At 40.8% G+C, this 12,855-nt stretch overlaps 1 protein-coding gene across 4 annotated transcripts in view; it reads right to left on the bottom strand.

Annotated features, from left to right (window-relative positions):
- Positions 1-12,855, bottom strand: part of CENPF (centromere protein F) — a 61,391-nt gene that overhangs the window by 28,313 nt on the left and 20,223 nt on the right. For 2 of the 4 annotated variants that reach the window (XM_051820555.3, XM_051820556.3), the window contains exons 8-10: positions 7,191-7,316; positions 5,712-5,840; positions 3,656-3,778 (exon numbers count right to left, since the gene is read on the bottom strand). The exons of 1 other annotated variant lie outside the window; for it this stretch is intronic. In XM_051820555.3, the coding sequence (XP_051676515.1) occupies positions 3,656-3,778; positions 5,712-5,840; positions 7,191-7,316 (378 nt within the window). The remainder of the gene's footprint in view (positions 1-3,655; positions 3,779-5,711; positions 5,841-7,190; positions 7,317-12,855) is intronic. One more of the 4 variants, XM_089312187.1, reaches the window with a different exon arrangement.

The following is a 12,855-nucleotide window of genomic DNA, read 5'->3' as shown; positions in this document are numbered from 1 at the left end:
GATATTAAATGTTAACTTTATCCTTGATTGGACCTCTAAAGCACATTTCCAGTACTTATCATTTCTCACTGTGAGCAGTATATTAGTTTACCCGACACAGACAAGGACAGCTGTCACATTATTTATTCAAATCCTTGCAGGTGTGTGGAACTTTATATTTACTTATATACTATATCTGTATTAGGCACAGAAAGACACAAATACTGTATCTGTATTAGGTACAGAAAGATGGTAGGATAGTAGAATGGGCAAAATTTTAAACACAAAACATCTCGAATGTTCCCTGGTCATGACTTTATCTGTACGTGACAGCAAGCAATGCTTAACATCAAAAGATCCTAACAGTTACAAAGACCAAAGCAACAATCAACTTGGGCTCAGCACTTTACACATGATATTTAATTTAATCATGAACATAGCCTTGGAAAGGAGAGAAAGCATTATTTGTGCCTAAATGCACATTCATGACAGGGAGATTCAGAAACAAAGTCACTGACAAAGTCACACAGCAGGCTTGTAGCAGAAGAGCAATGCATTTCAGATTTTGCTCCCTCTAAAACTACTGCCACCATTTTACCACTAAATTAAACCAGGACTCTTACCAGGTAAATAATTTATCTGACCCCAATTCAAAATGCAAAAATAAGCCAAACCCTTTGAAATACTGATTCTATCCTCATTAAATGACACATACAAACACAAGCATAAATTAAGAAAAACAATAAATTCATTCCCAGGCCCTAGGTATGCCCATGAATGCCTTTATGTGAAAAGTGAAACTCTGTAGACACTGCAGTTACTGGACAGCCTACAGTTGACCAACCAGACCTTGAGGGGATGAACAGATCTTCAAAAAACACCTGCAAGCACCCACTACTGCAACCTGGCCAGGAAACCAGTTTTAAAAGAGTTTGGACCCTCTAAACTAGAGGATTGTCTTACAAAATATTTCCGCCAGGCAGCCACTGGAGTGACAGGAGAGTTCCTGGCTGAAAGGGAGGCTCACAGAGGGAAGAGCTCAATGCCAGTCTGCCTGTGGAAATGTTAGCAGAAGCATCTGTTGGTTGGTCCTCACTGGCCAAAAGGCAAACATTTGTTTTGCTGAAACAAACACTTCCATTTAAAAAGGTTTGTTGGTGAAACTATCATCTGATGTGAAATTTTCCTCCACGAGGGTTATAGAGTCAAAGCCCCTGACTCCAGCAGAACTTTCCCTGTGCAGCCTACTCAGTAGTCACATCTATGCTACTAACAGATGTGCTAGGTTTCCAAGCAAGCTATGCTCTGCAAAGTGGTGAGGATAAACACACTTAGCCATTCCACACCTTTATTATAAACATCTGCTCTTTATAAAGAAAATATTCTTTAGGAGTCAGCATCTTGGCGTACCAGATAAAGCTGCCACCTGCAATGTTGGCATCCTATACAGATCTGAGTTGGAGTCCCAGCTGCTCCACTTCCAATCCAGCTCCCTGCTAATGTGCCTGGGAAAGTAGCAAAGGATGGTGCAAGTCCTTAGACCCCTCTGAACCCATGTGGGAGTCTCAAAAGAAGCTTCTGGATCCTAGCTTTGATCTGGCCAATCCCGTTGCAGCCATCAGGGAAGTGAACCATTGGATGAAAGATCTCTTTCTCTTGTTCCCTTCCTCTCTGTAACTCCATCTATGAAAATAAATATTTTAAAGATATGTAATTTTATAAGATTTATTTCTTTTCAAAGGTAGAGTAACAGAGAGAGAAGGAGAGGGCGAAAGATCTTCCAACTGATGGTTCACTCCCCAGATGGCCACAATGGTCAACGCTGTGCCAGGCCAAAGCCAGGAGCCAAGAACCTTATCTGGGTCTCCAATGTGGGCGGCAGGGACCCAAGCACTTCAACCATCTTCCACTGCTTTTCCCAAGCCATTAGCAGGAAGTTGGATCAGAAATAGAGCAGCTAGGACACAAACCAGCACACACAACACCAACCCAAAAAATATGTTTTTTATCTTTCAGTCTGAGAATTGATTATGGCTTAGCAAGTTAAGCCGCCGCTTTCAATGCCAGCATCCCATATGGGTGCCAGTTCAAGTTCCGACTGTTCCACTTCCGATTCAGCCCCCTGCTAATGCTATGCTCCTGGGAAAGCAGTGAAGATAGCCCAAGTCCTTTAGCCCCTACAGTCACACAGGAGACCCAGATAAAATTCCTGACTCCTGGCTTCATCCCAGCTGTTGTGGCCAATTTTGGGAGTGAACAAGCAGATGGAAGTTGTCTCTATTTCTCTCCCTCTAACTCTTTCAAATAAATAAATACATTTTTTTTAAAGTTGTATTTATTTATTTGAAGGCAGAGTTACAGAGAGAGAGAGGTCTTCCATCCGCTGGCTCACTTCCCAGATGGCTGAAATGGCTGGAACTGCACCAAGCCAAGGCCAAGAGCAAGGAGCTCCCACATAGGTGCAGGAGTCCAAGGACTTGAGCCATCCTCCACTGATTTCCCAGGCCACAGGCAGAGAGCTAGATCGGAAGAGGAGCAGTGGGGTCTTGAACTGGCGCCCATATAGGATGCCAGCACAGCAGGCGGTGGCTCTACCTGCTATACGCCACAGTGCCAGCCCCTGTTTCAGTCTATTAAATATTGCTTAATTAAGCCCTTTAATATCAACTCCAGGCCACTAAATAAATGCCAAGAGAAACCAGAGTAAAATACTGTGTATACAATCTTATCAGTGAACCCTCTTAGATCCATGCTATTTGGATGCCCTTCTCTGTCATTTTGTGGACAAAAGCAAAATCTCCGAAGACAATGTTACCGGGGCTTGCACATGCTGAACACCAATATTAATGTTCACTGGTGAAGCTAGAGTAATTTAATTACAATTACCTGACATTTTATAATAATCTTTAGATTTTAGATTCTCATATCTGTCATTATTTTGCTCATTTACATCTAAGGCTTTCCGTGGGCTTTTTTTTTTTTTTCCTAAAGATTTATTTTATTACTTGAAATCAGAGTTACAGAGGTAGAGACAGAAAGAGAGGTCTTCCACCTGCTGGTTCACTACCCAAATGGCTGCAATGGCTGGAGCTGAGCCGATCCAAAGCAGAAGCCAGGAGCTTCTTCTGGGTCTCCCACGTGGGAGCAGGGGCCCAAGAACTTGGGCAAATCTCTGCTGCTTTCCCAGGTGAATTAGCAGGGAGTTAGATCAGAAGTAGAGGAGCTGGGCCTTGAACCAGTGCCCATATTGGATGCTGGCGCCACAGTGCTGATCCCTTTTCCACAGGCTTTAATACTGGACAACTCAAAAGCCAACCCTCCATAAAGCATTTTAAATAATACTCCCATCAATCATGTTGTTTCTACCTGGAAAATTCCTTCTTTTCATTCTTCCAACCTTGCACCTCGCAGGTGGTGTCAAACAATCTTTAAAAAAGTCATGCTTGCCTATAAAAGCTACATGGATATTAGTAATTACATCAGAATGGAAAGCAAAAAAATAAACACATTCTATACCATATATATGTGCAGAACACTTTGTAATACTAACTTTTCTGGCAAATGGAAGTCTATATAGCCATGGTAAACTACTGGCAAACAGTATAGGAATTCTCCTTTAATTTTCATGCTTGGTGCTGTACAGAGCGTTGGAAATATTTGCTGCCCCCACACTCACCTCACTGCTTCTCCTCAGCTCACTCTCCTGGCTCTGACTCTCCTGCAGCACCTGCTCAGTTCTCAGGAACTTCTGTTTCAACTCGGCCAAATGCTTTTCTAGCTCTTGCTTTACTGATGTTACCTACAATGAAATGGAAAAAAAAAAAAGAAAAACCCACAAAGTTTCATTTTACATTCTTTACTTTTTAAATAAACAATGACTTGTGACTAATAAAAAGGATATGGAATACAAGAATTGATGCAGGGGCTGGCACTTAGGCACAGGTTAAGCCATTGCCTGCAGTGCCAGCATCCCATATGGGTGCCAGTTCCAGTCCCAGGTGTTCCACTTCTGATACAACTTCTTGCTAATGTGCCTAGGAAAGCAGCCAAAGATGGCCCAATTCCTTGGGTCCCTGCACCCATATGGGAAACAGGGAAGCTCCTGGCTTCAGCCTGGCCCAAGCCCAGTCATTGGAGCCAACTAGGGAGTGAACCAGTGGATGGAAGATTTCTCTAACTCTGCCTTTCAAATAAATAAATAAATCAGCAGATGGGAGCTTGCTTTCTCTCTTTCCCTCTGCTCTGAAAAAAAAAAAAAAAAAAAGGAAGGAAAGCAAAGGGAGTAGAAGAGAAAGGAAGAAAGAAATAGAAAGGGAGAAACAGAAGAGAAGTCAACGTTGTAGTGCAGTGGGTTAAGTCGCCAACTGCAATGCCCATATGGCCATCAATTCTCACCGAGCCTGCTCCACTTCCAATCCAGCTCCCTGATAATGTAGCTTGGAAAGCAGCAAATAATGACCCAACTGCTTAGGCTCCGGCTACTCACATGGGAGACCCAGATGGAGTTCCAGGCTCTGGATCAGCCTGGCTCAGCCCAGGCCATTGTGGCCTTTTGGAGGATTGAATCAGCTGATTTAAGATTTCTGCTCTCCCTCTCTCTGTTAACTGCCTTTCAAATAAATCTTTAAAGGCCTTGGAGGAAACTCAAACTATGAACATTCTGTCCTTACTAGATGGATTTAGATAGTCCAAACTTGTATAGATGAACAGCCTTACTTACAAGCACTTCAGATAGAGAGAACAGGGAGAGTATGAGGAGATGAGATCCACCTGGGGTGCTGCAGACCTTTTAGAAGGATCAAGCCTTTGGGGTTGGCACTGTGGTGTAGTAGGTAAGGCCACCACCTGCAGCATGGGCGCTGTTCCAGTCCTGGCTGATCTACTTCCTGTCTAGCTCCCTGCTAATGTGCATGGGAAGGCAGCAGAAGATGCCACAAGTGCTTGGGCACACAAGTGCTGTGCCAAAATGCTGACCATCCCAAGAAAAATTTGAAGTACTCTCATATGTGCATACATATACACAGATATACATACATACATACACACACACACACACACACAAATACATGCTTATGTAAACAAATTAAGGCAGTCATCAGTTTTATGAAGTTTGAGGTATAAGAAAAAAAAGAACTGAAAATGACATGAAGGTTTTGGCCTCAGGAATGTGGTGAATGGAACTGCTATTTACTGAAATGAGGAAGACTAAGGGAGGAGCAGGTTTGAGAAAAACATCTGGAGTCCAACTATTAGCATGTCAAGTCTGAGGAGTATCTTCTGTGCAAGGGGACTACCAAGTACACACACGCAAGTCTGAAGTTCACCACCAAGAGCCAGGCTGGAGGTGTAAAATGTTAGCCAACATCATGTAGATGACAGGTAAAGCCAGTAACCTGAAGGAGACTGCTTTTGGAGTCTTTGATTACTCAGTGCTTTAACTACTCGGGGACATAAATTACAACAGTTCCCATTGGATCACATGACCAACAACCACAAGAATATGAGGGACCTTGAGAGACCTTCAGACCTGAAGTCGTAGCTCACACACTGATTTCTACAGATAAGAAAACTAAGAGCCAGGGAAGTTGTACTTGCCCTCCACTTTGATAAGGAAGGAAAATGAAGACATTTTTTCTTTGAAGGTATTCACAGGTTCCTGTAGCTCTACAAAAAAACAAGTATAAGGAAAAGAAGGGAGTATTACAGAGAAAAAAGTTAAGTGAGCGCCCTACTTTCTCCAGTTCAGCCTGTAAGATGTTGTAAGTCTTCTTGGCTTGCTGTAGCTCCTGGGTGAGCTTCACTTTCATTTGAGTGTACTCTTGGTCCAGTGTTTGGAAAGATCGCTGTTGACGGCTGAGCTCCTACAAAACAAAGGACACATGCATCAAACCAACCAAACTAACACGGGAGTTTCAAAGTGAGACAATCACATCCTAACAAGCAACACCATAATCAGAGTAGGAGATAGCAGAAAACCAAGCCAACTCTCCACTTAATGATAAACACAATCAGCCTAAACCCTAGTCTTAGTAATCAAAACCAGGGTTCAGAAGGGAAGAAGGAGACCATCAGTTGACGAGACAGAAACAAGACTGTCCCCACCCTTAAATAATTCATCTCTACCTTGAAAAGATCAGGACCAAGTGAGAAGCGCCAAGCTGCAATAGCCACAACTCAAATTAGAAATCAAACACTCAAAAACAGTTTAAAATACCAAAACCCAGTAGGAAGACCACAGACAATGACAATATACTGAATATTTTGTTTTACAAAAATTTAGGAAGAAAGGATTTTTAATATTCTCATCTGAAAGAAAACTGAGGATATAGATGTGTTTACTCTGATGTGAACACTACACAGTGTATATACAGATGGAAACATCACATGGTAACCTGAGTATGTACACTTTTTAATGTGTCAGTTAAAAATAAACTTCAGGGACAAGTGTTGTGGCATATCAGGTTAAGCTGCCACCTGCAGTGCTTGCATTCTATATGGGCACAGGTTCAAATTCTGGCTGCTCTACTTTCAATCCAGCTCCCTGCTAATGAGCCTGCGAAAGCAGAAGATGGCCCAAGTCCCAAGTGCTTGGGCCCCGGCACTCACAGGAAATAAACTTTAAAAAAATCAAAAACTATAAACTACTTCCAATAGTCTTAAATATAGGAGGACAGCAAATATGAAAAGATGTCACCAATTAACCATGATGACCATGGAAGGATACCAGTTACAATTCCAGTCACTCTTCCTGGGGTTATAGCTTCTCAATCTATCTGACACACTTTCAGGCTAATTCACTTCAAAGAATCAAACTGGCAGCAATACTTACCAGTCCACTTTCAGCCCTAATTCTTCTGTCAACTTCTTTCCTCACCATGTGACTGCTTATTTAGTTTATTTGCCATCTCACAGCTTCTAAAAACAACTTGTAGACCTAATACAGGTTTTGTCACAACAGAGAAAGTGGTGTGAAAGAACTACAACCCTTCCCTACTCAGTTATCAAATCACAAGCAATCCAGAAAACATGCTAATTCCATTCTCCAATCAAAGACTGGAAGATGGAAAAATCACAAAAATAAAAGTGTGAAGGAAAATAAAGCTCACAAAACATTCCCCCTTCAGAATTTCTCCATCTCTTGTTCCAAATGATCAAGCTATGAAATGCTCACAAAAGCCTTTCAGATAAACTCATGAATCCATTTACCTTACCTCATGAAACTCCTTTTCTTTTTCCTTAATTTTCTGTTCCAGAGAACACTTGGCGTTTTCTGCATTTTGCCGCTGACAACTCAAATCTTCAGTCAGTTTTTTCAGTTTTTGTTCCAATGTCGTACACTAATAGCAAATAAAAATGTTCAATACAAAACAAAAATTATTCAAGAGGAGCAAACTTTTCATGCTTAATAAAAATCTTAGTTCCAAGATCTATTTCAAGTTTATTAGTTTTGTATTTTTATTTTATCAAAAGTTGAACTGAAAACTACTAGCCAGCTATTAAAAACACTATAATAATTTTTAGCACATATAAAATGTGTATTTATATTAGTAAGGATGTAAAGCATTAGCCCAATTAAATAATACTTCATAATCTGTGCTATGAAAAACCACACAGCATGTCTAATGGTTTACCTAATATTTTATTGATAGAAATGAGAAGGTAAAAGGCAGTTGTGTTGACCTACTTAACTGAGAGGCTGTCACATAATCAGAGGGTGTCCATAATCACATAAGATACTCTATTTTAAGCATAATAGGTTTTGGTTTTTTAAAGATAGATTTATTTATCTAAATATATATCTACTTATTTGAAAGAGTTAGAGAAAGAGAGAAATCTTCTATCCACTGATTCACTCCCCAAATGACCACAACAGGCAGGGCTAGGCCAAAGCCAAAGCCCAGAGCCAGAAGCTTCATCTAGGTCTCCTGCATGAGTGCAGGGGCCTTTGTACTTGGGCCATCCTCCACTGCATTCCCAGGCATATTAGCAAGGAGCAGGATCAGAAGTGGAGCTGCCAAGACCCAAACCAGCACCCATATGGGATGCCAGCACCCATATGGGATGCCAGCACCACAGACCATGGCTTAACCCATCATGCCACAGTGCTGGCCCCTAGCATGAGTTTCACAGAGAATTTTAAATGTTAAAATGTTTCTTCCTATAAATGTCCAATTATGTCAATTTGAACTTCTGAAAGTTCACAGCACTGTTCAGAGTATCACCTGTGGTTGTTAACCAAGCTGCCACAAGCAACACAAAGAACATTCTAGTCTTCCTATATAGCCAGTTATCCCTAAAATAATTTTTAAAATGAGAACTACATAGAAATTTAAACTTCCCTTCTAAGTCAGATTGGCACAAAATAGTCTTAATTCTTTACGTGTTGAAATCTGTTCCTGTCCTGACTCCATGGGCTTAAATCCCAAAAGCGCCCTATAAAACCACTATAAAAACCCACAGAGTAGTAAGTCAACTCTGTATTAGTGAGGAAAAATTTCTTGCTCCGAATGAAATGTGCCTCAATTTGGTACTTCTCTCCGCTGAAGTGTTTCTCTGATACCTTTCAGAGACTGATTTTAAGCTATTAAAAATATTAGAAATTGGGGGGGGGGGGGGAGTATTGTGGCATAGTAGGCAGAGCTGCTGAGCCGATTCATATCCTGGCAAATCCACTTCCAATCTAGCTCCCTATTGATGGCCTGGGAAAAGCTTGGATGTTTGGTCCCCTGTCACCCACATGGGAGACTCAGAAAGTTCCTGGCTCCAGCCTGGCCCAGTACTGGCAGTTGCAGTCCTCTGGGGAATGAACCAGCAGATGGAAGATCCCTCTCTGTCTCTCTTTCAAAATAAACAAACCAATCCAAATATTTCTAATATTCATTAGAAATTTAACTGAGAATCTAGACGAAATGAAAATACCTTATAATCTGCTAAAAGATCAGTCAGAAACAAATCATTAAATAACCAAAAGCAGAGGCCAGCGCTGTGGCATAACGAGTAAAGCCGCCGCCTGCAGTGCCAACATCCCATATGGGCACTGGTTCGAGTCCCAGCTGCTCCACTTCCAACCCAGCTCTCTGCTATAGCCTGGGAAAGCAGCAGAAGATGGCCCAAGTCCTTGGGCCCCTGCACCCATGTGGGAGACCCAGAAGAAGCTCCTGGCTCTGGATCGGCACAGCTCCAGCCATTGTGGCCATTTGGGGTGTGAACCAGAGTTTGACAACTTCTCTTCCTCATTCTGCCTCTGCCTCTGCCTCTCTGTAACTCTCTTTCAACTAAATAAACTTAAAAAAAAAAAAAAAAAAAAAAAGTGTTCATAAAATATGACTATTCTACAAATACTAAAATTTTTAAAGTATCAAATTAAAAGGTAAGGTTTTTGGGTGGTGGCTTAGCCTGAACTTTGGGATGCCTGGTGGCTTGGCCTGAACTTTGGGATGCCTGCATGCCTTATTAGAGTGCCTGTGTTCAAGTCCCAGCTACATTCTCAATGCCAGCTTCTGGCTAATGTGCACACTAGGTATACCTAAGTGTGCATTGGTGATGGCTCAAGTAATTGGGTTCTTGCCACCCATGTGGGAGATTAAAATTGAATTCCTGGCTCCTGGCTTCAGCCTGGCCCAGCCTTGGCTATTATAAGCCTTTAAGGAATGAATCAGAGGATGAATGCTGTCTCTGAATTTTAAAACCCAATGAAAAATATTACAAATTATTTCTAACAATTATAGATATGAATTCAACAATTATTTATTAAGAGCCTACTATATTACAAATACTGTTCTAGGCACTGGGGATAAAGTAGTAAACAAAACTCACTGCCCAAAAAATGGTCCAAAATTTTGATGGCTGATAAATCTAAGGAGGAAAAATAAAAATCCAACCACAATGAGCCCTTGGCACCCTCTACTGGTACTCTTTCAAACTGCAACACATTCCCAAAACCAATCTCAAAATCAATGTTTTCCTAGCAGACATAGTAGGCTTTAAAAGAGCCTTTAGAAAGTATTTTACATTCTATTTAAAATCTTGTTAAATGATATCCTACCATTAGTGATGCATTATCCATGCAAGAACAGTTTACCACTAGGTGTCATGAATGCTCCATAGAAAATTTATAACACATGACCCTGGGCACTCTCTTACCCTTTCTGGACTCAGTCCTTCATCAGTGATATTTGAGTGCTGAACTCCAGGTCTGTAGCCAGCTCAACACTGTTTCTACGTGAATTCAAGCCTCACATCCCACACAGATTATAAACACTCAGGAAAACCCACACTCAAAATACTATCCATTCACTTCAGAATATGGTATTGATTTCTTGTTACATTCATTTAACAGGTAATTCTTGATGGTAGTTCAGAAAACAAATAACAGAAATCAATTTCAGCAAAACATCTGACAATCTTAAGATGCACACAGGGGAGAAAGGTAGACTGACTTTTCAACTAGGTGAATTTGCACCTGACTGGGAAAAAACAGAATCCAGAACACTGAGCAGGAGTCTTAGAACCTGGAGAAACCCCTCCAATAGGACAGAGCTTTGTTTTCAGTACTGTTCTAGGCAAAAAATCTTAATTCATGATCTAATATAAAGAGACATCATCAAATATGTTACATAGAATCAGGATTTAGTGATCTTGTCACACAAAAACAAGGGAAAACATAAGAAAAATATAATTCTTATACATAGGAATGGTTACTTGACTAAAATTTAACTGAAAATCAGCTTAAATAAGAAATTGATAATAAGCTATGATAATAACATCTAATATTATTGTAAGTTCACCATTTGCTGAGGCATTTACAAAAAATATCGCAATCTATGTAACAACTCTGTGACAAAGGTATTGTTAACATCAGTTTATTGATTAAGCTCAGATAGTAATAATTCCAAAAGCAACACAACTGGGATGTGGCTAAGCCAGGGCTCAAATTCAAATCCTTACTATATAAAGGAACAAAGGCCCTTTACAAACTCAGCATGAATAGGAATATTAATCAAAGAAGGGACTGCTCCTTCATCCACCGAATCAATATTCATCAAGAGTTTCTCTGGGGGCTGGTGTTATGCTATAACAGATTAAGCTGCCACCTGCAATGCTGGCATCCCATATGGGCACTGGTTCAATTCCCAGCTGTCCACTTCTGATCCAACTCCCTGCTAATGCACCGGGGAAAGCAGCAGAGGATAGCCCAAATGTTTAGGCCTCTGCAATGCACCTGAGAGACCTGGAAGAAGTTCCTGGCTTCAGCCCACCTCAGCTAACCCAGGTCGTTGTGGCTATTTGAGGAATGAATCAGCAGATTGAAGATCTCTGTCTCTCCTCTCTAACTCTGCCTTTCAATTAAATAAATAAATATTTAAAAAAAGGTTTCTCTGTGTAAAATTCTCTGCAGTAGAATATGTAAAAATGAAGTTGGCTTTCACCTCCAGGAAGATGGAACAGACATACTTTTTTTTCCCCTATTCCTCCCAACAAGAATAAAAAATGTGGATATTAAAACAAACATACCAAGTTCTGAAGAATAGTGAGAAGGCAGATTTGAAAAGGGAACAGACCAAAAGACAAACACTATGACACCAAAAAGAAAAGAACTATCAATCCAGATTTGCATTAGAGATGAAGAAGAAATCTAGATATCCTCGAATGAAGGAAATCTAAGAGAATTTGTGGTCAGTAAATAGATCTGTCCAAAAAAAGTTATCTAACCAGAAAGGAGAGGCAGGCATTGTGGTACAGCAGGTTAAACCATAGCTTAATGCCAGTATCCCATACGAATGCCAGTTTCAGTCCTGACTGCTCCACTTCATTCAGATCCAGCTTCCTGCTAATATGCCTGGCAAAGTAGCAGAAGATGGCCCAATTCTTTGGGACTCTGTCATCTATGTGTAAGACTTAGATGGAGTTCCAGGCTCTTGGCTTCATGATGGCCCAGACCTGGCAGACAATTGGGGAGTTAACCAGCAGATGTGAGCTCAGTATCTCTCTCTCTCTACCTAACTCTCTCAAATTAATAAATCCTAAAAAAAAAAAAAAAAAAAAAAAAAAAAAAAAAGTTCATTAAAGCAATCTAGAAAGAAAGAACAAGGCCCAGAACAATAAAGGAATGTGTGTGTATATATAGTAAGATTTTCTTTTGCTCTCCACCTTTTTAAAATATATCTACAGATAAAGCAAAAATTATAATGTTAGTACAGTTCTAAATACATATTAAGACAATATTTAAAACAATTATAAGTGGAGAAGGGTGAAGTAATGAAAAGAGAGGTAAACGTTCTACATTTTATATGAGCTGGTAAAATGAAGACATCAATGAACTGATAAATTTTGTGTATATATATATATAATGTAATACATAGAACAGTCACTATAAAAAAAAAAAACTCTCTAAAGACAGTCACTCAAAAACACGAGATACAGCCCCTCTGTGACTTCCTCACCCTCTGAAAGCAAATTTTGCCGTGTTGTATGCAGAGGAAAAAAATTAGATCACTGGGAACACAAAAGAGGATGCAGAATCAGTAACACTGAGTCACTTTTATTCTTAAATGACACCTATTAGTTTTATATTTCTGATGTTACTGACATACAATGAACCACACAAACCTAAAGTATATAATTTCAAAGTTATAAAATATACACCGGCCGGCACCACGGCTCAATAGGCTAATCCTCCACCTTACAGCGCCGGCACACCAGGTTCTAGTCCCGGTCGGGGCGCCGGATTCTGTCCCGGTTGCCCCTCTTCCAGGCCAGCTCTCTGCTGTGGCCAGGGAGTGCAGTGGAGGATGGCCCAAGTGCTTGGGCCCTGCACCCCAGGGGAGACCAGGAGAAGCACCTGGCTCCTGCCATCCGATCAGCGCGGTGCGCCGG

The sequence above is a fragment of the Oryctolagus cuniculus genome, chromosome 13, assembly GCF_051225735.1.
Source record: "Oryctolagus cuniculus isolate XC-2025 breed Fujian yellow rabbit chromosome 13, ASM5122573v1, whole genome shotgun sequence".
Lineage (NCBI taxonomy): Eukaryota > Metazoa > Chordata > Mammalia > Lagomorpha > Leporidae > Oryctolagus > Oryctolagus cuniculus.
The sequence above is the reverse complement of the archived record's forward strand: the minus strand, read 5'-3'. Positions and strand labels throughout refer to the sequence as shown.